The 24910-nt window shown below is 43.6% G+C and overlaps 2 protein-coding genes across 2 annotated transcripts; one reads left to right on the forward strand and one right to left on the reverse strand.

Annotated features, from left to right (window-relative positions):
• Positions 1-743: 743 nt before the first annotated feature.
• LOC135552171 (BCL2/adenovirus E1B 19 kDa protein-interacting protein 2-like) lies at positions 744-22083 on the forward strand. Its single transcript, XM_064983626.1, has 10 exons — positions 744-945; positions 1488-1615; positions 1765-1838; positions 1936-2175; positions 2501-2707; positions 2910-3012; positions 3118-3249; positions 18241-18327; positions 18621-18719; positions 19247-22083. The coding sequence occupies exons 2-10, from the start codon at positions 1554-1556 to the stop codon at positions 19269-19271; spliced, it is 1029 nt and encodes a 342-aa protein (XP_064839698.1). The 5' UTR covers positions 744-945; positions 1488-1553; the 3' UTR covers positions 19272-22083.
• Positions 3246-4893, reverse strand: LOC135552172 (guanine nucleotide-binding protein G(s) subunit alpha-like). Its single transcript, XM_064983627.1, has one exon. It carries the CDS (start codon positions 4425-4427, stop codon positions 3606-3608), a length of 822 nt encoding a protein of 273 aa, XP_064839699.1. The 5' UTR covers positions 4428-4893; the 3' UTR covers positions 3246-3605.
• Positions 22084-24910: the final 2827 nt, after the last annotated feature.

Here is a 24910-nt window from a genome sequence, read left to right on the forward strand (position 1 = left end):
CGCTCGGGATAAAAAAGAAAAGGAATAGAGCTAAGCACAGGCAAAATCCTAGAGGAAAACCTGGTTCAGCCTGCTTTCTACCAGACACTGGAAGATGAATTCACCTTAAACACAAGGCCAAATCTACACTGGAGTTGCTTACGAAGAAGACATTGTATGTTCCTGAGTGGCTGAGTTACAGTTTTGACTTAAATCTACTTGAACATCTCTGGCAAGACCTGAAAATGGTTGTCTAGCAATGATCAACAACCAATTTGACAGAGCTTGAAGAATTTTTTAATAACAGGCAAATGTTGTACAATCCAGGTGTGGAAAGCTCTTAAAGACTTACACAGAAAGACTCACAGCTGTAATCGCTGCCAAAGGTGCCTCTACAACGTGTTGACTCAGGGGTGTGAATACTTATTTTCAATACAAAAACACAAAACATACTTGGATACAAAATCTCTTAGGTCAATTTTCTATGGACCTTTCAAATCTACAGTAGGCCATACATGTGAGATTCAGAATAGGTATTAGGATGTTTGTATGTGTTTTATAGTATAAATAACAATGGAAAAAAAATCCTCAATCATGTATCACGAGTTTCAGTGCTGATTCTTTTGCTTGATTCTCTGTGATGTCATACAGCCCAATAGCCTACACTGCATGAATTCTGAACAAGCATTGCATGTACGTGCATGTTTTCACCCTAAAGCGGAGCTTGCGCAGTTAATTCCCATTGCCTCGGTTACCGGGATGGGCTTGCACTGGCAATAAATACACCACACCTTGACTCTCAGGTGTGGCAAATTGTGTCAGTGCAATCTGAGGCTTCGTCATGAGATCAGCAAAACCATAACGTTTACCTCTTTCACTCAAAGGTTACTCATTGTACAGTTGCTGTACTTTTAACAAAGGCATTGAAAAGTTTTGTCGGCCTGTCAACCAAACACCACCAACAAGGTAACGTTACACATTTGTTGCTTTGTATTGTGTCTGTGCACATGCGTTCCTGTCTCAAGTTTTGTTTACCACGTATTCACATGAATCTAACCAAGACAAACTTGGTGATATTAGTGCAATTGAATGTGTTCGCACTGGTGTAAGGGTCTTACATTCTACAAGTGATTCTACCTTTTCATTATAACACAAGCTTTGAAAAAGAAAGTACAACATGGTGACAGACAGTGGTTGTTGACAAGCCTTCGCTTATATAGCGCACTACTTTTATTGCACTCAATACAAATGAACACTGTGCGTTTTCCACTAGAGGCCAGCACAGGAAAAAATCCCTCAGTATACGATCATTTGGCAGAACTGATCCGACACAAACCTGTAGGTGCTACAGTATTGATTTGTTTACTTGTTTCCCTATGTCCATGACATTCGTCGTCATTTTCTTTTTTACACTCTTTATTCTCCTCAAATAAACATATGAAGTCACAGCTAAAGTTGCTCCTGAGTTGTAATAGCGGTTTGGACTTTTCATTTCTCTGGGCCAAAAGGTCTGCTGTTACTCTTGACAACATCCAATCAGGAAACTTGGCACTGAGAACCTGCACAGCAACAACATGGAGCCAAGAGAGGAAGAGCAAGAAATGGAGAAGGAGGAGGAGGACATTTACATTCCCAGGTCAGAGGTTATGGTCATCAGACTGAATTGTTCTTGTTATATTATCAACATACCAAATATCCAAACAAGTGTTTTTTTTCACAATGAAACACCTATATCTAATAAGAATTCCATAGAAATGTAATTGTTGACCTCTCTAAACATTGTAGGTCACCTCCCAGGAATGCTCATGGCACAGATGCAGTCTCTGGAAACCCCACATTAGCTGCTGATGACAGGCCAGGTAACACTTCAATTCAAAATGGCAATGTTGTAACATCACAGTCACTGTTATAAAGCTCCATATAAATGCAAATCATGATGATTAAATGTCATGGTAGCCCCGCCCAGCAGCCTGGCTCTGACAGGGCCCCGACCCAGGAAGAAGCGTCTGGTGGCTCCCGCCCTAAGTCTGACGCTGGATCGCAGTGACTCGGCGGTGTCCGACGACTATGCCACAGCTGCCCTCTCTCCCTCCCCTGATGACGACGATCTGGGGCTGGACATCGACTTGGATGCCATGGAAACGCCCTCGGACAGCGAGTCCCTCCATTTTCCAGTGCACGACATGGATTTGGAGGGTGAGAACTGAGTGCAGTGGACAGGACAGTCTAACAGCCTTTATCTTTGGTCCATTTCTTCACTCACAGGTCCAAGATCAGCCAATGAACTTATTGAACAACTTTCACTTTGATTATATTGTTCCCATGGGATAGACACAAATAGGCTATTTTGGGCAATTCATAATATATAGCTATTCCCTTTATATATGCTTTGCTTTAGGTGATCTTGACGCCATATATATAATATATTATAGACAGTACACAACCACTCTCCATCTATGCATTTTGTTATCTACAGTACGGTATGGGAAATTGATCATTGAAACATTATTCCCATTCACAGATGACCTGCTTCGTCTGGGAGTGGCATCCCGTTTCCATAAGGCCCGTGGGTCAGTACCAGAGCAGATGGGAGTGGGCTCTCTTGACCAAGACCAAGTGGACAGCCAGGGCACTAGGTGGCGCCGGTTCCGCACAGGAGATCCGCTTCAGGATAGTCTGGTCAACATGAGTGTACTGGAACCTTTCCTTCGAGTCTTGTCACATGGGGGTGAGTCCAGAACTCCAGCACTCACTTAATCTGTTGCACTTACCTAACCAACATTATGCAAGACTGTGAGCTTTCTACAGGCTCATGGAATTCGGATAATGTGACCGTTTGTTGTGCGATCAACTCAGATGACAGAACGAGCATCTTCACTTATTTTTTGCATGTTCATTTTTGCCTCATCCAAATGTTGTTTTCCTTCCAGGTTACTATGGAGAAGGGTCTAATGACATCATTGTGTTCTCTTCCTGCTATCTCCCTGAAAACAACATGGAGAACTACCAGCATGTCATGGACAACCTGTTCAGGTCTGAGAGCTAATTGATGAGAAGCCACAGTCTTAGTAAAACACTATCTGAATTGGCCACTTTTCAGGTCGACATTCCTAACCACAGCACCACTAAACATTGCAGGTACGTTGTGGGAACGTTGGACCTGATGGTTGCGGAGAACTACGTCATTGTGTACCTGTGTGCCATGGCCCAGCGTGACAAGCTCCCCACCATTGGCTGGCTCAGAGAGTGTTACACCACCGTTGACAGAAGGTTAGTTCTGTTTACTCAAATTGGCTTTGGTTTGCGGTCCTATTTCAGAAAACTATATGCCACAGTGAGTAACAAAACAGTATAAAAATATTTTAACTCATAAGTATCTCATGTCAGAGGAGTCTACAAGACGTAGGCCATGTTCCAGGGCGAATAAATTGCAGTCATCAACATTGCAGTCAGAGTGCTATATTATATGATGTGGTTAGTGGATATGTTCAACACCTATTCAGGCATTGTGAGATCTGGCAACTGCAATGTAGTTGGCCTGGAACACTGCCAAAGTCAAATCTCAAGTTATTTTATTTTATGCCAAGGTAACTAAGTCTCAAGTAATCAAATCATTGAAATTTGTCTCAGTCGGTGAAAAATAAGTGTCTCAGTGTCGAAAATCTACCAAGCTGGCTATCTGTCAAGACACGGAAGAAGAGTCGGATGTTTTCTGTGTCAACTGCACAGGTGAAAACCAGATGACAGTCCCTTTCGTCTTGGTGGCCTGCTGTACTGATCTTCAGAAACTCATCATGTATGTGCTTTGCCCTGGTGACACGAAGGTCCTCCCCTGGTACTGGTGTTGAAAATTCCGGCATAGTGTAGTGTGCAAATTCTGGGAAATACTCTTCCATTTTTGATTTTCCCTCCAAAATCTTCTCTGCTAGGAGGTCCTGTTTGTTCAGTAAGACCCAGACAGGAAGGGTCCTTAGCCACCTGTTGTTCCAGATGATCTTGAAGAGGTTCAGGGCCTCCTGCAGCCCGTTGGTCTGGCTGTCCTCCTGAATCACCATGTCATAGCTGCTGCTGTCCACCACAAAAATAACATCCCATACGTCAGCAAAACACCGCATCCACTTTCTGCTTTCGTACCTCTGACCTCTAACATTAGATACATGAAAATGGATACCATCCATCTCGAAAAATGTCTCGGACATCCCTGAAGCATTTTTACTGTTGTTTTGTATGTAATGCATTTTCTCCTGTGCAGTGGGTTCCACATGTAAACAGCGCATCTGATTTACTATCGTGCGTTGCCCAGATTCATCAGCTCCTAACAGCAGCAACTGGCGCGGGCAAGTCATTTGGTTATTATGCTTGTCTTCTTGCAGCTGTTTATTAATCTTTTTGTTTGATTCTTTACGTGCCTTCTCAATACGTTGGTCTTTACTGCACAGGCAACCCATATTGATTCATTAATACTAGATTCCTAGGCTTGCCTAAGAAAAAAATACAGAAAATAAGTATAATCCTCCCGTAAAATGTCACTCTTGGGGCTCTGACACTGAAAGCATCCTCTGCCACTCTCAGAAGGTTGATTCCTAGAAAGTCCTCAAGTGTAGTGTAAATGTAAACATTCAGCAGTAAGTCTAAATGCAGGCAATGCGTTTTCGAATCGAGATTCCCACGAATAAAGGTTTAAAAAAAATGTCGTACTGTGGAGCCACACTGAACTTTAGCGGTATTTTCTAGAACCGACCGATTTTCACGATTAGCCCATAATTCAAAATATTTGCAGTTCTGTCAAAGCGCAGCCATGGCTATATGCTCTTCCCTTCACCACAACGATAGTAAAGCAAGTGGAAGAAAGATCATTAAAAAGTAAACTTCTGAAACAATATTTACACAATTCCACTAAAATGGGCGCATGCGATCATTACACGAAGCTCCTCCCTGATTCGAATGTCTTGCTGTAGCAGCATTGCGCAAATTGTAGATTTATATCCTTTATTTCCCAACCTTGTAATTTCTCATACGCGGCATCTGGTGAAATATAACTGCTTGTGGAAACGTGTTGTTTGTGTTAGGAGTTTGTGTAGAAGCAGAATTATTGTATTGAATATGAATAGACCCAGGGTGTGGTGCTTAATTAATGTCCATCTTGCTCTGATAAAATCTGGCTGTACACAGATGAGGGCAAACACTCCACCTAAAACCTGTTGATTTGTAGTATTCTATGGTCCATTTTATTTAAGTAGGCAAGTCAGTTAAGAACAAATTCTTATTTTACAATGATGGCCTTCCCCTGCCAAACCCTCCCCTAACTCTGAGGTCATTAAAGATCCCATGGCAGTTATCAAAAGAGTAGGGGTGTTAACCCCGGTGTCCTGGCTAAATTCCCAATCTGGCCCTCAAACCATCACGGTCACCTAAATAATCCCCAGTTTACGATTGGCTCATTCATCCCCCTCATCTGCCCTGTAACTATTCCCCAGGTTGTTGCTGTAAATGAGAACGTGTTCTCAGTCAACTTACCTGGTATAAAATTTAAAAAAATATTTAAAAAACAGACAATGCTGGGCAATTGTGCACCACCCTATTATGGGACTCCTGATCACAGCCGGTTGTGTTACAGCCCGGGATCGAACCAGGGTCTATAGTGAAGCCTCTAGCACTGAGATGCAGTGCTTAGACTGCTGCGCCACTTGGGACCCTTCCTGTGTGGGTCTTACTGAGCAAACAGGACCTCATAGCAGAGGTTTTGGCAGGAACATTACAAATATACAACAACAGTGACATTGGAGGACCTTCATGTCACCAGGGCAAAGTACTTCAACATCATTATATGACATCATGTTTTATTTTATTCAGCGAGGCAATTTGTTTTTATTAATGATATAGTAGCGTCCCTACTCAAAGTCAAGTTAGCCCAGTTGATAATTAGTCGGGTTAACGCCTAATTCTTGAAGTCCTCCTGACTTCAGAGTCGGGAATGGCTCTTTGATGTTGTTGGCACAATGCGTTGATAATGGAGGGGGCTGTGCTTTTACTGGTTGGCCCCCCTCTGTGTCTTTCTCACTCAAACACCCACAGGCACAGCCACATACAGCCCCCTTCCATTACAATGGTTGGATTTTCAAATCTAAACAACGAGAGCTCTCAACCCCTGAGAAAAAATGGTAATATAAAAAAGAGTGAAATCCATTGCACAATTTCTGAGCGTATATTGCATTAACAAATGGCCTCCTATCCAGGCCAGTGTGGTCATAGCTCTCCCTGTGCTGCGAGTCACACGGCCAGGTTAGTAGTTGATAGCCTGATCCACCATCCACCACTGTTGCACTCTCGTGTAGTGAAGCAGAATTGAAGCTACCAAGACAAATTTGTTCTTAACTGACTTGCCTAGTTAAATAAAGGTAACACACTATGTAACTATTTAACTACAGTACCAGTTAAAAGTTTGGACACACCTACTCATTCAAGGGCTTTTCTTTATATTTTTACATTGTAGAATAATAGTGAAGACATCAAAACTATGAAATAGCACATATGGAATCATGTACTAACCAAAAAAGTGTTAAACAAATATTTTATATTTGAAATTCTTCGAAGAAGCCACCCTTTGCCTTGTTGACAGCTTTGCACACTCTTGGCATTCTCTCAACCAGCTTCATGAGGAATGCTTTTCCATCAGCCTTGAAGGAGTTCCCACATATGCTGAGCGCTTGTTGGCTGATGTTTCTTCCCTCTGCAGTCCAAATAGCCCTTACACAGCCTGGAGGTGTGTTTTGGGTCATTGTCCTGTTGAAAAACAAATGATAGTCCCACTAAGCGCAAATTAGATGGGATGGCGAATTGCTACAGAATACTGTGGTAGCCATGCTGGTTAAGTGTGCTTTGAATTCAAAATAAATCACAGAACGTGTCACCAGCAAAGCACCCCCACACCATCACACCTCCTCCTCAATGCTTCACTGTGGGAACTACACATGCTGAGATAATCCGTCAACCTAATCTGCATCACACAAAGACACAGCGGTTGGAACCAAAAATCTCAAATTTGGAGTCATCAGACGAAAGGACAGATTTCCACTGGTCTAATACCCATTGCTCATGTTTCTTGGCCCAAACAAGTCCCTTTTTCTTATTGGTGATTCATGCAGTCTCCTCTGAACAGTTGATGTTGAGATGTCTGTTACTTGAACTATGTGAAGCATTTATTTGGGCTGCAATTTCTGAGGTTGTTAACTCTAATGAATTTATCATCTGCAGCAGAGGTAACTCTGGGTCTTCTTTTCCTGTAGTGGTCCTCACGAGAGCCAGTTTCATCATAGCACTTGATGGTTTTGGTGACTGCACAATTTTAAAAGTTCTTGAAATGTTCCGACTTGACTGACCTTCATGTCTTAAAGTAAAGATGGACTGTCGTTTTTCTTTGCTGTTCTTGCCATAATATGGACTTGGTCTTTTACCAAATAGGGCTACCTTATGTACCTTACGCATTAAGAAGGAAAAGAATTCCACAAATTAACGTTTAACAAGGCACACCTGTTAATTGAAATGCATTCCAGGTGACCACCTCATGAAGCTGGTTGAGAGCATACCAATAGTGTGCAAAGCTGTCATCAAGGCAAAGGGAGAGAATGGCACTGGAGGTGATGGCTGCCGTTTTATGGTCTCCTAATCAACTGTGCTATTGCGTATAACGTGTGCGCTGGGAGTCGGGAAGCAAGTTCAGGGAGTGAATAATTTTATGAATGAACGAAACATAATACAAAACAAGAAACACGAACAACGCACAGACAGGAAACTGAAACAGAAACAATGACCCCTGGGGAAGGAACCAAAGGGAGTGACAAATATAGGGCAGATAATCAAAGAGGTGATGGAGTCCAGGTGAGTGTCATTAATGCACAGATGTGCATAATGATGGTGACAGGTGTGCGCTATTATGAGCAGCCTGGTGACATAGAGGCCGGAGAGGGCGCACACATGACAGTACCCCCTCCCGATGCGTGGCTCCAGCCGTAGGACGCCGACCAAAATGCCGATCCCGGGGATCAGGAGCGGACCGGTCACCTCTGCTATGGCACGGGAACCTGTTGATCCGGCTGAGGCGCGGGAGCATGGCGACCAAGAGCGTCAGAGAGAGAACATACGTGACAGTAACCCCCTCCCCGGCGTGTGGCTGCAGACGCAGGACACCAACCACAGGGACGATCCCAGGGATCAGGAGCGGAACGGTCACTTCCGCTGAGGTCCAGAACCCTGACGAACCGGCTGAGACGTGAGAGCCTGATGAGCCGGCTGAGACCTCCCCGGTTGCCTCTGTCAAGACACGGGAACCTGTTCACCCAGCTGAGGCATGGGAACCTATCGAGCCAGCTGAGGCATGGGAGCCGATCGAACCTGCAGAGGCATGGAAGCTTGTCGATCCTGCTGAGGTATGGAAACCCGTCGAGCCAGCTGAGGCAGGGTAACCCGTTGAACCCGCCGAGGCAGGGGAACCCGAACAACCCGCCAAGGCAGGGCTAACCCATTCAACCCGCCGAGGCAGGGGAACCCATTCAACCCGCCGAGGCAGGGGAACCCATTCAACCCGCCGAGGCAAGGGAACCCATTCAACCCGCCGAGGCATGGGAACCCATTCATCCCGCCGAGGCATGGGAATCCGACAAACCGGCTGAGGCCTCCCAGGTAGCGTCGGTTCTGACAGACAGACCTGGCATCACCTCCAAAACAACAAAAAACACTCCCTGATGCTTCGCTTTGATGAGGCTTCATTCTATAACGTGTGCGCTAGGAGTTGGGATGCATGTTCAGGGAGTGAATAATTTAATGAATGAACGAAACATAATACAAAACAAGAAACATGAACAACGCACAGACAGGAAACAATGACGCCTGGGGAAGGAACCAAAGGGAGTGACATATATAGGGCAGATAATCAAGGAGGTGATGGAGTCCAGGTGAGTGTCATTATGTGCAGATGCGCTTAAAGATGGTGACAGGTGTGCGCCATAATGAGCAGCCTGGTGACCTAGAGGCCGGAGAGGGAGCACACGTGACATTGTGTTAGTTTTTTTGAGTTCATAATGTTACAATACATAATGTTGCTGCTACCGTCTCTGATGACCGAAAATAACTTCTGGACATCAGAACAGTGATTATTCACCTCAAACTGGACAAAAAAATTATTTAATGATTTAGACGGGAAGAATATACTGCTTTCTCAGGAATGGGCCCAAATCCCATCATTTGCATGAAGAAAAGACAGAGGAAAAGGGAGAGGAGGTCCGGCTGCCTTCTGAGAATTCGTAGGTGAGTGAGTAAACCCCCACTACCCTCCATTCTATTGGCCAACGTGCAATCATTGGAAAACAAAATGGATGTTATACAATCAAGAGTATCCTACCAACGGGACATTAAAAACTGTAATATCACCGAGTGATGGCTGAACGACAACACGGATAATATAGAGCTGGTGGGATTTTCTATGCATTGGCAGGACAGAGAAGCTAAGTCTGGTAAGACGAGGGCTGGGGGTGTGTGTCTATTTGTCAATAACAGCTGGTGCATGATGTCTAATATTAAAGAAGTCTTGAGGTATTGCACGCCTTATGATAAGCTGTAGACCACACTATCTACCAAGAGAGTTCTCATCTATTATAAGGGCACAAGGCGAGACCCAGATGCAGACACAATGGTATTGTGCAGGCAAAAGGTCAAAACCAGTTCAGAGTCCAGTAGGTACCAAAGGGCAGGCAAGCTCGAGGTCAGGGCAGGCAGAATGATCAGGCAGGCGGGAATGGAGTCCAGAAAACAGGCAAGGGTCAAAACCGGGAGGACTAGCAAAGAAGAGAAAAAGGAGTACGGGAAAAACACGCTGGTTGACTTGACAAACATACAAGACAAACTGGCACAGAGAGACAGGAAACACAGGGATAAATACACTGGGGAAAATAAGCGACACCTGGAGGGGGTGGAGACAATCGCAAGGACAGGTGAAACAGATCAGGGTGTGACATCTATATTATTCGTAGCCATCTATTTACCACCACAAACCGATGCTGGCACTAAGACCGCACTCAACCAGCTATATAAGGCCATAAGCAAACAAGAAAATGTGACTCCAACATCATCATTAAGTTTGCTGATGACACAACAGTGCTACCACAATGATGAGACAGCCTATAGGGAGGTGGTCAGAGACCTGGCAGTGTGGTGCCAGGAAAACAATCTATCCCTCAATGTGAGCAAGACAAAGGATCTTATCGTGGACTATAGGAAAAGACGGGCCGAACAGGCCTCCATTAACATTGACAGGGCTGTAGTGAAGTGGGTCGAGAGTTTCAAGTTCCTTGGTGTCCACATCACAAACGAACTATCATGGTCCAAACACACCAAGACAGTCGTGAAGAGGGCACGACAACACCTTTACCCCCCCGAGACTGAAAAGATTTGGCATGGGTCCCCAGATCCTCAAAAGGTTCTACAGCTGCACCATCGAGAGCATTCTGACTGGTTGCATCACCGCCTGGTATGGCAACTGCTCGGCATCTGACCGTAAGGCACTAAAGAGGGTAGTGCGTACGGCCCAGTACATCACTGGGGTCAAGCTTCCTGCCATCCAGGACCTATATACTAGGCGGTGTCAGAGGAAAGTACAAATAATTGTAGAAGACTCTAGTCACCTAAGTCATAGACTGTTCTTTCTGCACCACCCCCATCCTGCCATTTGTTTTTACACTGCTGCTACTCACTCTTTATTATCTTTGCATAGTCACTTTACCTCTACCTACATGTACAAAGTACCTCAACTAACCTGTACCCCTGCACATTGACTCGGTATCGGTACACCCTGTATATCGCCTCATTATTGTTATTTTATTGTGTTACTTTTTATTATTTTTACCTTAGTTTATTTGGTAAATATTTTCTTAACTCTTTCTTGAACTGCATTGTTGGTTAAGGGCTTGTAAGTAAGCAGTTCACGGTAAGGTTGTAACCTGTTGTATTCGGCACATGAAATGAGAAATAGAGTTTGATTTGGATTTGATTTAGATTTGGTTGGCTACTTTGAAAAATCGAAAATATATTTAGATTTTTTAAACACTTTTCTGGTTACAACATAATTCCATATTTATTATTTCATAACTTTGATGTCTTCCCTATTATTCTACAATGTATAAAATAGTACAAATGAAGGAAAACCATGGAATAACTAGTCGTGTCCACCACCGTTGCGCTCTCGTGTAGTGAAACTGAATAGAAGCTACCAAGACAAGTCTCAAGCCATCACGTTTGTGACTCGTCTTGATCTAATACAAGTCTGCACCTCATTAGGTAATTGCTATGTAATTACTATTTAACTATATCACAAAGTTATACCAGGAGGCTACTTTTATACCAGTACCAGTACATTTAATAAATAAATGACTTAAAACAGTAAAATAAAGTTAAACCTTCAGTAAATATTCCCAAATAATACCATGCGTACTTAAAAAAATTGTGTATGAGAGTTTGAATGTGCAGTGTAGCAACCATATGTACTTATACAGTATAGAAAGTAACCCACAGCAAGTAGCTGGCAATAATAGTGTCACATTGGGCCTTAGCATCCTTAGCAAGATTACGGGAGCCTGCTTTGGCACTCCTTCTTCAGCCAGAGGATGGCATCAAAACCAAAGCATAATTTTGAGTTTCCTCCTTACTTCCCGCACAGCCAACCTACAGTTCTCAGGCTAAGAGGTAGTAGATTCCAGTTTTTTTCTCCATTAGGCACAAAACGGAAGAAAATGAACTGAAACTAGAACGGACTACATGGACTTGTCCAATAAAAAACACTTGCATAGTCATTTTCCGTTGGAAAACGTTTTTAAAACGTTGTACATTGAGTGCCCTAATGGAAAGAGTCTTGTTTTTTTCAGGATGGTTACAACAGTGTCCAAAGGCTTGTGAACAGCTTGGCTACGAACATAATCCCTCATATTTCCAGAAAGCTTTGATGCTGTTAACCTTGACCTGGGTCTAATCCTAATAATTGAGCTAAATGTTTGGATCCAGTAAAGGTCTCAAGTGAACTGCAGGAGTAAAAAAGCTGCTAAGACCATCACACTGACCTTTGTATGTTGTTGAAATGAACGTCTTGATTTCCCTTTATATTATTATATTTATATCCTATTTCCCTTTATACAAATATGTGTAAGGAATTATCCAAGAAAAGCCCTGCAGGGATTTCTAGAGGTTGCCTATAGTTCAGACACTCATTTTTGTGTGATATGGTTTAGGACCCTTTCTTTGAATATTTACATTTGAGTCATTTAGCAGATGCCTTTATTCAGAGGGACTTACAGTTACTGCATTCATCTTAAGATAGGTAGGTGGGACAACAACAACATATCAGGGGGAAGCTGGTTCCACCATTGGGGTGCCAGGACAGAGAAGAGCTTGGACTGGGCTGAGCGGGAGCTTCCCTCCCATAGGGGTGAGAGGGCCAAAAGAGTAAAGATGGCAGAACGGAGAACCCGGGTTGGGGTTTAGGGTTTGAGCATAGCCTGAAGGTAGGGAAGGGCAGTTCCTCGTGCTGCTCCATAGACAAGTAACATGATCTTGTAGTGAATGCGGGCTTCGAATGGAAGCCAGTGGAATGTGCAAAGGAGCGGGGCAACATGGGAGAATTTGGGAAAGTTTAACAGGCAGGCGGCAGCGTTCTAGATAGGTTGCAGGGGTTTGATGGCACAAGCGGGGAGCCCAACCAACAGCAAGTTGCTGTAGTCCAGACGGGAGATGACAAGTGCTTAGATTAGGACCTGTGCAGCTTCCTGTGTGAGGAAGGGTCATACTCTACAGATGTTGTAGAGCATGAACCTGCAGGACCGGGTCACTGCTTTGATGTTTGCAGAGAACGACAGGGTGTTGTCCAGGGTCACACCAAGGTTCTTTGCACTCTGGGAGGGTCACACTGTGGAGTTGTCAGCCGTGATGGAGATGTCATGGAGCAGGCAGGCCTTCACCTGGAGGAAGAGCAGCTCTGTCTTGTCGAGGTTGTCAAGCTGAGATATCCAAGCTGTTGAGCGACCTTCCAGGTAGGATGCAATCCAAGAGTGTGCAGAGCCTGAGACACCCAGCCCTGGGAGGGTGGAGAGGAGGATATGATGGTTCATGATGTCGAAGGCAGCCGATAGATCTAGAAAGAGGAGAACAGAGGAGAGAGTGTCAGCTTTGGCAGCGCGGAGAGCCACCACGACACAGAGAAGAGCAGTCTCGGTTGAGTGACCCGTCTTGAAGCCTGACCGTTCAGGGTCAAGAACATCTTTCTGAGAGAGATAGCAAGAGAGTTGGTCTGAGACAGTGGGCTCAAGTGTTTTGGAAAGAAAAGGAAGAAGGGATACAGTTTTTGTAGTTTTTGACGTCATAGGGGTTGAGTGTTGGTTTCTTGCGGAGTGTAGCGACTCCGGCCATTTGAAGTCAGAGCGATTGATGAGGGAAGCCAGTGAGTTGATGAGGGGAGTGAGAAATGGGAGAAGGTCACCAGAGATGATCTGGAGAAGGGAGAAGGGGATGTGGTCGAGCGGGCAGGTTGTCGGGCGACCGGACACTAGCCGCAGGCTGTCAAGGTGTAGGGTAGTTCTGTGTGAGTGGGACCAGTTGACTCATTAGCCTGAGTGAAGGAGGAGCATATACAGTATTGTCAACCTTCTTTTCAAAGTGGTTGACAAAGTCGTCCGCAGAGGGGGAGGAGGGAGGGGGTTGAGGATTAAGGAGGGAGGAGAAGGTGGAAAAGAGTTTCCTAGGGTTAGAGGCAGAAGCTGAAATGTAGAGTTATAGAAAGTGGTTTTAGCAATGGATACAGAGGAAGAGCATGTAGAGAGGAGGGAGTGACAGGATGATAGGTCCTCCAGAAGTTTAGTTTTCCTCAATTTTTGCTCAGCGGCACACAGGCCTGTCTGTAAGCTCGCAATGAGTCACTCAGCCACGGAGCAGGAGGGGAGGGCTGAGCCGAGCCGGCCAGGAGAAATGGGGACAGTGTGAGTTATAGGATGCGGAAAGGGAGGATAGTAGGGTCAAATCTAATCTAATTTTATTTGTCACATACACATGGTTAGCAGATGTTAATGCGAGTGTAGCGAAATGTGCTTCTAGTTCCGACAATGCAGTAATTACCAACAAGTAATCTATCTAACAATTCCAAAAATACTACCTTATAGACACAAGTGTAAGGGGATAAAGAATATGTACATAAAGATATATGAATAAGTGATGGTACAGAGCGGCATAGGAAAGATACAGTAGATGGTATCGAGTACAGTATATACATATGAGATGAGTATGTAAACAAAGTGGCATAGTTAAAGTGGCTAGTGATACATGTATTACATAAAGATGCAGTAGATGATAAAGAGTACAGTATATACGTATACATATGAGATGAATAATGTAGGGTATGTAAACATTATATTAGGTAGCATTGTTTAAAGTGGCTAGTGATATATTTTACATCATTTCCCATCAATTCCCTGTTTAACAGTCTGATGACCTTGAGATAGAAGCTGTTTTTCAGTCTCTCGGTCCCAGCTTTGATGCACCTGTACTGACCTCGCCTTCTGGATGATAGCGGGGTGAACAGGCAGTGGCTCGGGTGGTTGTTGTCCTTGATGATCTTTATGGCCTTCCTGTAACATCGGGTGGTGTAGGTGTCCTGGAGGGCAGGTAGTTTGCCCCCGGTGATGCGTTGTGCAGACCTCACTACTCTCTGGAGAGCCTTACGGTTGAGGGCGGAGCAGTTGCCGTACCAGGCGGTGATACAGCCCGCCAGGATGCTCTCGATTGTGCATCTGTAGAGGTTTGTGAGTGCTTTTGGTGACAAGCCGAATTTCTTCAGCCTCCTGAGGTTGAAGAGGCGCTGCTGCGCCTTCTTCACGATGCTGTCTGTGTGGGTGGACCAATTCAGTTTGTCTGTGATGTGTACGCCAAGGAACTTAAAACTTACTACCCTCTCCACTACTGTTCCATCGATGTGGATAGGGGGGTGTTCCCTCTGCTATTTCCTGAAGTCCACAATCATCTCCTTAGTTTTGTTGACGTTGAGTGTGAGGTTATTTTCCTGACACCACACTCCGAGGGCCCTCACCTCCTCCCTGTAGGCCGTCTCGTCGTTGTTGGTAATCAAGCCTACCACTGTTGTGTCGTCCGCAAACTTGATGATTGAGTTGGAGGCGTGCGTGGCCATGCAGTCGTGGGTGAACAGGGAGTACAGGAGAGGGCTCAGAATGCACCCTTGTGGGGCCCCAGTGTTGAGGATCAGCGGGGTGGAGATGTTGTTGCCTACCCTCACCACCTGGGGGCGGCCCGTCAGGAAGTCCAGTACCCAGTTGCACAGGGCGGGGTCGAAACCCAGGGTCTCGAGCTTGATGACGAGCTTGGAGGGTACTATGGTGTTAAATGCCGAGCTGTAGTCGATGAACAGCATTCTCACATAGGTATTCCTCTTGTCCAGATGGGTTAGGGCAGTGTGCAGTGTGCAGTGTGGTTGAGATTGCATCGTCTGTGGACCTATTTGGGCGGTAAGCAAATTGGAGTGGGTGTCAGGTAGGGCGGAGGTGATATGGTCCTTGACTAGTCTCTCAAAGCACTTCATGATGACGGAAGTGAGTGCTACGGGGTGGTAGTCGTTTAGCTCAGTTACCTTAGCTTTCTTGGGAACAGGAACAATGGTGGCCCTCTTGAAGTATGTGGGAACAACAGACTGGGATAGGGATTGATTGAATATGTCCGTAAACACACCCGCCAGCTGGTCTGCGCATGCTCTGAGGGCGCTGCTGGAGATGCCGTCTGGGCCTGCAGCCCTGCGAGGGTTAACACGGTTAAATGTTTTCCTCACATCGGCTGCAGTGAAGGAGAGTCTGCATGTTTTGGTTGCGGGCCGTGTCAGTGGAACTGTATTGTCCTCAAAGCGGGCAAAAAAGTTATTTAGTTTGCCTGGGAGCAAGACATCCTGGTCCGTGACAGGGCTGGTTTTCTTTTTGTAATCCGTGATTGACTGTAGACCCTGCCACATACCTCTTGTGTCTGAGCCGTTGAATTGAGATTCTACTTTGTCTCTATACTGACGCTTAGCTTGTTTGATTGCCTTGCAGAGGGATATATAGTTATATAGTTTGTATTCGGTTATGTTTCCGGTCACCTTGCCCTGATTAAAAGCAGTGGTTCGCACTTTCAGTGTTTTAATCGTTGCTATGGGAACGACATCTTCAACGCACGTTCTCGAACAGGCAGAGTCAGGAGAGAAGACAGAGAACTATTTATCAAAGGGAGAGATGATATGATAGAAGATGAGAAAGTAGTGGGAGAGAGAGAGAGCAAAGATTGCGATGGCATATGACCATCTGGGTAATGGATGAGTGATGAGAATTGGATGGTTTTCCAGACAAGATTAAGTGTTTATGGATGAAAAAGCTCTTTCAATAGTTCTACATTGAGCATGCTTTTCAGTCCAGGAGTAGGGCTCACCTATGTCTGGAAAACCAGCATTATTCTTTGTGATGTTTTCTCCAATAGAGCTAGTGTTTTGACACCTGAACGTGTCTAGCCAACTTCCCCTCTCACTTCCTGTTTTCTGACTTGGCCCATGTACAGTATCAGGCAAAAGTTTGGACGACTCATTCCAGGGTTTTTCTTTATTTTGACTATTTTCTACATCAAAACTATGAAATAACACATATGGAATAATTTAGTAACCAAAAAAGTGTTAAACAAATCAAAATATATTTATATTTGAGATTCTTCAAAGTAGCCAGCCTTTGCCTTGATGACAGCTTTGCACACTCTTGGCATTATCTCAAACAACTTCATGAGGAATGCTTTTCCAACAGTCTTGAATGAGTTCCCACATATGCGAAGCACTTGTTGGCTGCTTTTCCTTCACTCTGCAGTCCAACTCATCCCAAACCATCTCAATAATGTTGAGGTTGGGGAATTGTGGTGACCAGGTCTTCTGATGCAGAACTCCATCACTCTCCTTCTTGGTCAAATAGCCCTTACACAGCCTGAATGTGTGTTTGGTGTCATTGTCCTGTTGAAAAACAAATGATAGTCCCACTAAGCGCAAACCAGATGGGATGGCGTATCGCTTCAGAATGCTGTGCTAGCCATGCTGGTTAAGTGTGCCTTGAATTCAAAATAAATCACTGGCAGGATCACCAGCAAAGCACCATCACACCTCCTCCTCCATGCTTCATGGTGAGAACCACACATGCAGAGATCATCCGTTCACCTACTCTGCGTCTCACAAAGACACAGCGGTTGGATCCAAAAATCCCAATTTTGGACTCATCAGAACAAAGGACAGATTTCCACAGGTCTAATGTCCATTGCTCGAGTTTCTTGACCCAAGCCAAGCAAGTCTCTTCTTATTGGTGTCCTTTAATAGTTGTTGCAGCAATTCGACCATTGAGGCCTGATTCACGCAGTCTCCTCTGAACAGTTGATGTTGAGATGTGTCTGTTACTTGAACTCTTGTGAATCATTTATCTGAGGTGCAGTTAACTCCATTGAACTTATCCTCTGCAGAAGAGGTAACTCTAGGTCTTCCTTTCCTGTGCCGGTCCTCATGAGAGCCTGTTTCATCATAGATTTTTATGTTTTTTGCGACTGCACTTGAAGAAACTTTAAAAATTTTTGAAATGTTCCGAATTGATTGACCTTGATGTCTTATAGTAATGATGGACTGTCGTTTATCTTTGCTTATTTAAGCTGTAATATGGACTTGGTCTTTTACCAAATATGGCTATCTTCTGTATCCAATGAAGCTGGCTGAGAATGCCAAGAGTGTGCAAAGCTGTCATCAAGGCATAGGGTGGCTAATTTTTAAGAATCTAAAGTATAACATGTATTTTTATGTTTAACACTTTTTTGGTTACTACATGATTCTATATGTGTTATTTCATAGTTTTGATGTCTTCACTATTTTTCTACAATCTAGAAAATAGTAAAAATAAAGAAAACCCCTGGAATGAGTAAGTGTGTCCAAACTTTTGACTGGTGAGTGAGGTAGACCCCTTACTTAACAGTTTGCGCCTGCCTGGGGAGTCACACAGACTGGGCCCCAAATAACCTTTTGGATGCACTAAAGTAACCTTTGGTAGACATACATATTTTATGGAAAGGTTTAATCATGGTGATGTGAGAGTGGTAGTGTAAATCTACAGAAGATATACTGACAGATTGAATGAACAACTGTTACCTTTACTCTTAAACTTGATTCTGTTTCTCTCATAGGTTGAGGAAGAATCTGAAAGGTCTGTACATTGTACACCCAACCTGGTACATCAAGGCCCTGATCACCATCATCAAGCCCTTCATCAGGTGAGGGCCACCATCCCTTGAGACACCAAGTCCAGTCGGTCAGGGTTTCTGTTGTTGTTGTTGAGTCAATGGGCCCTGTTACTCCATGAAGCAAAAGGGACATCTATAGAACAATGGCCATAGCACTGTTTGAGCAGCCGTCCCGATCTTGTAGCTGTAATAGTACAAATCTTAATTGTATATTTATTGTATTTAAACGATGCTGCCCACTACTGTATCTTTATTTTTTTTTTACATGTTGGCTCTGTGTCGTCACACAAAACGAATGGCTTCCGATCCCGTCCTCCTCACAGCTCCAAATTCAGTCGCAAGCTTCAGTTTATCGACAGCCTTCGGGAGCTGTCCCAGCACATCCCTGTTGAGCGTGTGCAGATCCCCGACTGCGTCAGACAGTGAGTGACACCATCAGACTCTCTCATGCCACGTTCAAAACACTTGGGAACTCGGACATCTCTGACTTACGACCTCAGTGCGTTTAAGATAACGACAAACAAAAAACATTGCTCCGACTGGGAAAAATATTTTTGAGTGGTCAACTCAGAATTCCAAGTCGGGAACTAAGGTCTCTTTCTACAGCTCCTTACTTTCCGACCTTAAGATTACTGACGTCATTATTTGACCTTGTTTTTCCCCCAGAGTTCCCAGTACTCTTGAAAGCACCATCACACATTCACAATAAGCTACATTAATGAACCCATAAATGGGAAAGCCCATCACCTCATATGTTTATTGTTGTTTAGAATATCTAGTTTTTCTTCATCACTCTTGGGCTGCCATTGAGCAAATAAAAGTATTCATTTCAAACAGAAAGAAAACAAACAGTGAGACCCTTCTATTATGATGATTCGTGAACATGTATTGGCTGCGTTTATGTGTTTATTGTTTTTCAGTCCGGTTCAATATATTTCCATTCACACAGGTTTGACGAGAATATGGACAGGTGATATGCTGAGAAGGTTGATCTGGACCACAGTGCAAAGGTGCATGAAGACAAAACAGTGGACTAAAAAAAGGCTCCAATCTGTCAACTGGACACGGAGGATGAACCTGGCTGCCCAATCTCACTTCAGTTGTCCTATGAGACAACTTTAACCAAAGCATCTACTGAAGGACCGCAAGAAGAAACTGAGCTCCAAAGGTATCGAGACTGTAGCCACGTTTCCATCCACAGTTTTTATGCAGTAAAATCATACCATATAAACATTTAAAAAACAACAGCTGATGGAAACAGGAAGTTTCGCTACAATGTTATGAATGCAGACAGATCATTTGTTCGTTTGACATGTCGGGATATTTTTGTGTCAGTAAAATGAATAATGTGAGAAATGGCAGTGGAAACGCCTTCATGCACAAATATTGATATAATAACCACCATATCGAAGGTAACTTGGAGTCACGCGATGTAATGGGGCGTGGTTCTCCCGCTACAACTCAGGAAACCATGCAGATTATTAGGCTACAGATGAAGTGATGGATTTTACAGGGTGGTGAAAGTGCAATGTGATCTTTATGCCCCTTTCCAATAAATATTGAGGGTCTTATTCTGGTGACATGATGATCCGTGCTTGACTGCCATTTTTGACCACTAAAAATATTCTCACCTCTTATCCATAATAATCTCATCATGTAGACTTAAAGCCAATTTATGCTGGCTCTGCATATGTGATTCTTACAGAGGATGTGAAGCAATTGCACAGCCTCTGAAGCCTTGTGGAGGCAAAACCGAGCTCCGTACCGCATCACCGTGAGCCTCCCAAAATTTATGACAGTGCAGAGGGCTCCGTATAGCTCCGTATTGACATGATTGGTTGACAGTAGATGGGGGCGGGATGGGGTCCTGTATTAACACAAACTCACGTCCTTGACAACATTTCCGCAAAGCGCAAGAAGTATGAATGTCCTGACTTCTGCAGAGACCATATAGCAGTAAATGCTGTACGGCCACCGCAAATGACGGATTGACCATGCAGAGCCTTTAGACGCAGCACAACCCACCCACACTGTATCTGCAAGCTGTTGGCTAGAGAACACGTACCAAGACCAGAGTGGGCACATTTGCTATTAAATGCAACAGTTTCTGTGACAAAACTATCAGCAGAGTTGAAAATGCAATGGAAACATATTTAATTTTTAATTTTTATGCGTACATGAAAACTTAAGCGAAAATGTACATTTTGTGTGCACTACGTTATTGCGCACTGTCAATTTTGTGGAAACACACCACTGGTGGGAAAATGCACACATTTTCTATATGCCAATTCTAGAGTATTAGCATGAAAATCTGTAGCCAGTTGGATGGGAACCTAGCGAGTGACACGTTTTGTTGTTTTGGCTCTCCACTCCAGCACTTGGATTTGATATGGATACAATGACTATTAAAGTGCAGACTGTCAGCTTAAATTTGAGGGCATTTTCATCCATATCGGGTGAACCGTTTAGAAACTACAGCACTTTCTGTACATAGTCCCTCCATATTAGGGGACCAAAGTATTGGGACAAATTCACTTACACTACCATTCAAAAGTTTGGGGACACTTAGAAATTACCTTGTTTTTGAAAGAAAAGCATATTTTTTTGTCCTTTAAAATAACATCATTATTGATCAAAAATACAGTGTAGACATTGTTAATGTTGTAAATGACTATTGTAGCTGGAAACCGCAGATTTCTTTATGGAATATCTACATCGGCGTACTGAGGCCCATTGTCAGCAACCATCACTCCTGTATTCCAATGGCATGTTGTGTTAGCTAATCCAAGTTTATCATTTCAAAAGGCTAATTGATCATTAGAAAATCCGTTTGCAATTATGTTAGCACAGCTGAAAACTGTTGTTCTGATTAAAGAAGCAATACAACTGTCCTTTAGAGTAGTTGAGTATCTGGAGCATCAGCATTTGTGGGTTTGATTACAGGCTCAAAATGGCCAGAAACAAATAACTTTCTTCTGAAACTGGTCAGTCTATTCTTGTTCTGAGAAATGAAGGCTATTCCATATGAGAAATTGCCAAGAAACTGAAGATCTTGTACAATGCTGTGTACAACTCCCTTCACAGAACAGAGCAAACTGGCTCTAACCAGTAACCTCGGTGCACAACTGAGCAAGAGGACAAGTACATTAGTGTCTAATTTGAGAAACCGACACCTCACAAGTCCTCAACTGGCAGCTTCATTAAATAGTACCCGCAAAACACCAGTCTCAACGTCAACAGTCAAGAGGCGACTCCGGGATGCTGGCCTTCTAGGCAGAGTTCCTCTGTCCAGTTTCTGTGTTCTTTTGCCCAACTTAATCTTTTATTTTTATTGGCCAGTCTGAGATATGCCTTTTTCTTTGCAACTCTGCCTAGAAGGCCAGCAACTCTGCCTAGAAGGCCAGCCTACCCTAACGCTCAGAGGATTCCGCATGGTCCTAAAGAACAACTTTTCCTTGTTTTGTATCGCATTCCAATAATGAAACTGGGGGGGACAAAAATACAATTTCAGAATGTTCGGGGGACATGTCCCCACTGGAAGTTGCACCCCTGCTCATATGACATTATTGGATAATTCTTTGTGTTTGTTTTTTCTCTCTTCCATATCCAGATGACTGTTCATTTAGACAATGAAGTTCATTATTGTAATACACTATCTAAAATATATTTTATTGTAATGCTCTGTCAGTGCTGATAAGGGTGTGTGTTTAAATAACAGGTGATGATATCATTGACTGATGATGTCTTTATCGATTCATCCATTTGCAATAAAACAAAATTATCTGAGATAAAGGGTGTATCAGACAAATTTCCTACAAAGCTGGTGTATCAGGGATGAATAGATAACCCAGCTAGCACATCAAGTTCTGTGAAACATATGCTTCTTAAGTGGGAATTTCAATACTTCAGCATAACCTTTCCTACAGGTTTCCTCGTGGTTCTATTTAAAGTCATGTTTTTCAAATTGCTCAGGGAACATTAAGAAACAACGTTCTTCCGTGAGAATTTCAGTATTTCAGCATAACCTTTTCTGCAGGTTTCCTCATGGTTTTATTTAAAGTCATGCTCTCAGAATATTAAGAAAAAGTTCCTTAAAAAACACAACATGTTAGTATTGTTCAAAGAACTTTCTAAGAATATTACTTAAAAACATACACACTGAGTACACAAAACATTCCATGACATAGACTGACCAGGTGAACCCAGGTGAAAGCTATGATCCCTTATTGATGTCACTCGTTAAATCCACTTCAATCAGCGTAGATAAAGGGGAGGAGACGGGTTAAAGAAGCATTTTTAACACTTGAGACAATTGCGACATGGATTGTGTATGTGTGCCATTCAGAGGATGAATGGGCAAGATAAAATATTTTCGCACCTTTGAACGGGGTATGGTAGTAGGTGCCAGGCGCGCTGGTTTGTGTCAAGAACTGCAACGCTGCTGGGTTTTTCACACTCAACAGTTTGTGTGTATCAACAATGGGCCACCACCCGAAGCACATCCAGCCATTCTCGACACAACTGTGGGAAGCATTGGAGCCAACATGGACCAGCATCCCTGTGGAACGCTTTCGGCACCTTGTAAAGTCCATGTCCCGACGAATTGAGGCTGTTCTGAGGGCAAATTGGGGAGGGGGTGCAACTCAATATTAAGAAGGTGTTCTTAATGTTTGGTATGCTCAGTGTACATTGGTAAGTATGTTCAGGTGTGTTGACTGCGCCCACTAAATTGTCCCAACCTGATCTTAATGAGTGCTTGTTTCCTTTGAAATGGGGTCTGTTTGAACAGACTAAAATGAACGTGGCATGCTAGCTGCATCCTGCTGGTGCAGTGGAGTAATTCCATGGACAGAGAACAGAATCTCATGGATGCCGTGCCACAATACAAAATATGCGTTTGCATGGTTAAGCAAATTGCCAGGTCGCAATTGTAAATGAGAACTTGTTCTCAACTTGCCTACCTGGTTAAATAAAGGTGAAATAAATATATAAAATAAATAAATTGAATAGCCGTGTACTTCAGCAACAGTTAACCTAAGCTGTGTTATTAAATATTATTGAAACATTCTCAGAATGTTATTTAATTACTTGTGACATAACCTATAATTTCTATTCTCAGAACGTTAAAACCTCCCAGGAACACTTTCACTGAACCATAAAACATTCTCAGAACCTAATTGCAACCTCCCAGAACAGTCAAAAAGTTAAAAAAAAAAAACATCAGTTTTACTTGTCAGAAAACGTATGGATTTGTTCCCAGAACCAATGAGAAACCAAAGACTTGCGTTCCCACAACTTCCAAGGAACCAAGTGTGCTAGCTGGGAAGCAACCGGTTTTATATTAATCATCATGAACTATTATTGCTTAAATTACACTGAACAAAAATATAAACGCAACATTCAACCATTTAAAAGATTTGACTGAGCTACAGTTTACATAAGGAAAAATAAGGAAAATAAATTCATTAGGCCCTAATCTATGGTTTTCACATGACTGGGAATACAGATCTGCATCTGTTGGTCACAGACACCTTAAAAGAAAGTAGGGACATGGATCAGAAAACCAGACAGTATCTGGTGACCACTATTTGCCTCATGCAGCACCAAATCTCCTTTGCATAGAGTTGATCAGGCTGTTAATTGTGGGCTGTTGAATGTTGTCCCAATCTTCTACAATTGCTGTGCAAAGTTGATGGATATTGGCGGGAACTGGAACACGCAGTTGTACACGTCAATCCAGAGCACCGCAAACACGCTCAAGTAGTGACATGTCTGGTGAGTATGCAGGGAAAGGAAGAACTGGGACATGTTCAGCTTCCAGGAATTGTGTACAGATCCCTGCAACATGGGGCTGTGCATTATCATGCTGAAACATGAGTTGATGGCGGTGGATGAATGGCACAACAATGGGCCTCAGGATCTCATCACGGTATCTCTGTGCATTCCAATTGCCAAATTGTAATTCTGTTCATTGTCCGTAGCTTATGCCCACTGCCACCATGGGGCACTGTTCACAACATTGACATCAGCCATCTGCCCGGTACAGTTGAAACCAGGGTTCATCTTTGAAGAGCACACTTCTCCAGCGTGACAGTGGCCATCAAAGGTGAGCATTTGCCCAGTAAACTCCAGTCCGGTCAAGATCCTGGTGAGGACGACGAGCACACAGATGAGCTTCTTTGAGACGGGTTTTGACAGTCTGTGCAGAAATTCTTTAGTTGTGCAAACCCACAGTTTCATCAGCTGTCCGGGTGGCTGGTCTCAGACGATCCTGCAGGTGAAGAAGAATGATGTGGAGGTCCTGGGCTGGCATGGTTACACATGGTCTTCGGGTTGTGAGGCCGGTTGGACATACTACCAAATTCTCTAAAACAATGTTGGAGGCAGCTTATAGTTGAGAAATTAACATTTAATTCTCTGGCAAAAGCTCTGGTGGATATTCCTGCTTGTCAGCATGCTAATTGCACACTCCCTCAAAACTTGACATCTGTGGCATTGTATTCTGTGACAAAACTGCACCTTTTAGAGTGGCCTTTTGTCCACAGCACAAGGTGCACCTATGTAATGATCATGCTGTTTAATCAGCTTGTTGATATACCACACTTGTCAGATG

The sequence above is a fragment of the Oncorhynchus masou genome, chromosome 13, assembly GCF_036934945.1.
Source record: "Oncorhynchus masou masou isolate Uvic2021 chromosome 13, UVic_Omas_1.1, whole genome shotgun sequence".
NCBI lineage: Eukaryota > Metazoa > Chordata > Actinopteri > Salmoniformes > Salmonidae > Oncorhynchus > Oncorhynchus masou.

Bases quoted from the DNA above. Each gene is read 5' to 3' on its own strand.
- LOC135552171 (XM_064983626.1), top strand. From the start codon at position 1,554: ATGGAGCCAAGAGAGGAAGAGCAAGAAATGGAGAAGGAGGAGGAGGAC. The intron at 2,176-2,500 runs GTGAGAACTGAG...TCCCATTCACAG, and splicing joins GCACGACATGGATTTGGAGG to ATGACCTGCTTCGTCTGGGA. The intron at 3,250-18,240 runs GTTAGTTCTGTT...TTTCTCTCATAG, and splicing joins TACACCACCGTTGACAGAAG to GTTGAGGAAGAATCTGAAAG.
- LOC135552172 (XM_064983627.1), bottom strand. From the start codon at position 4,427: ATGGGTTGCCTGTGCAGTAAAGACCAACGTATTGAGAAGGCACGTAAA.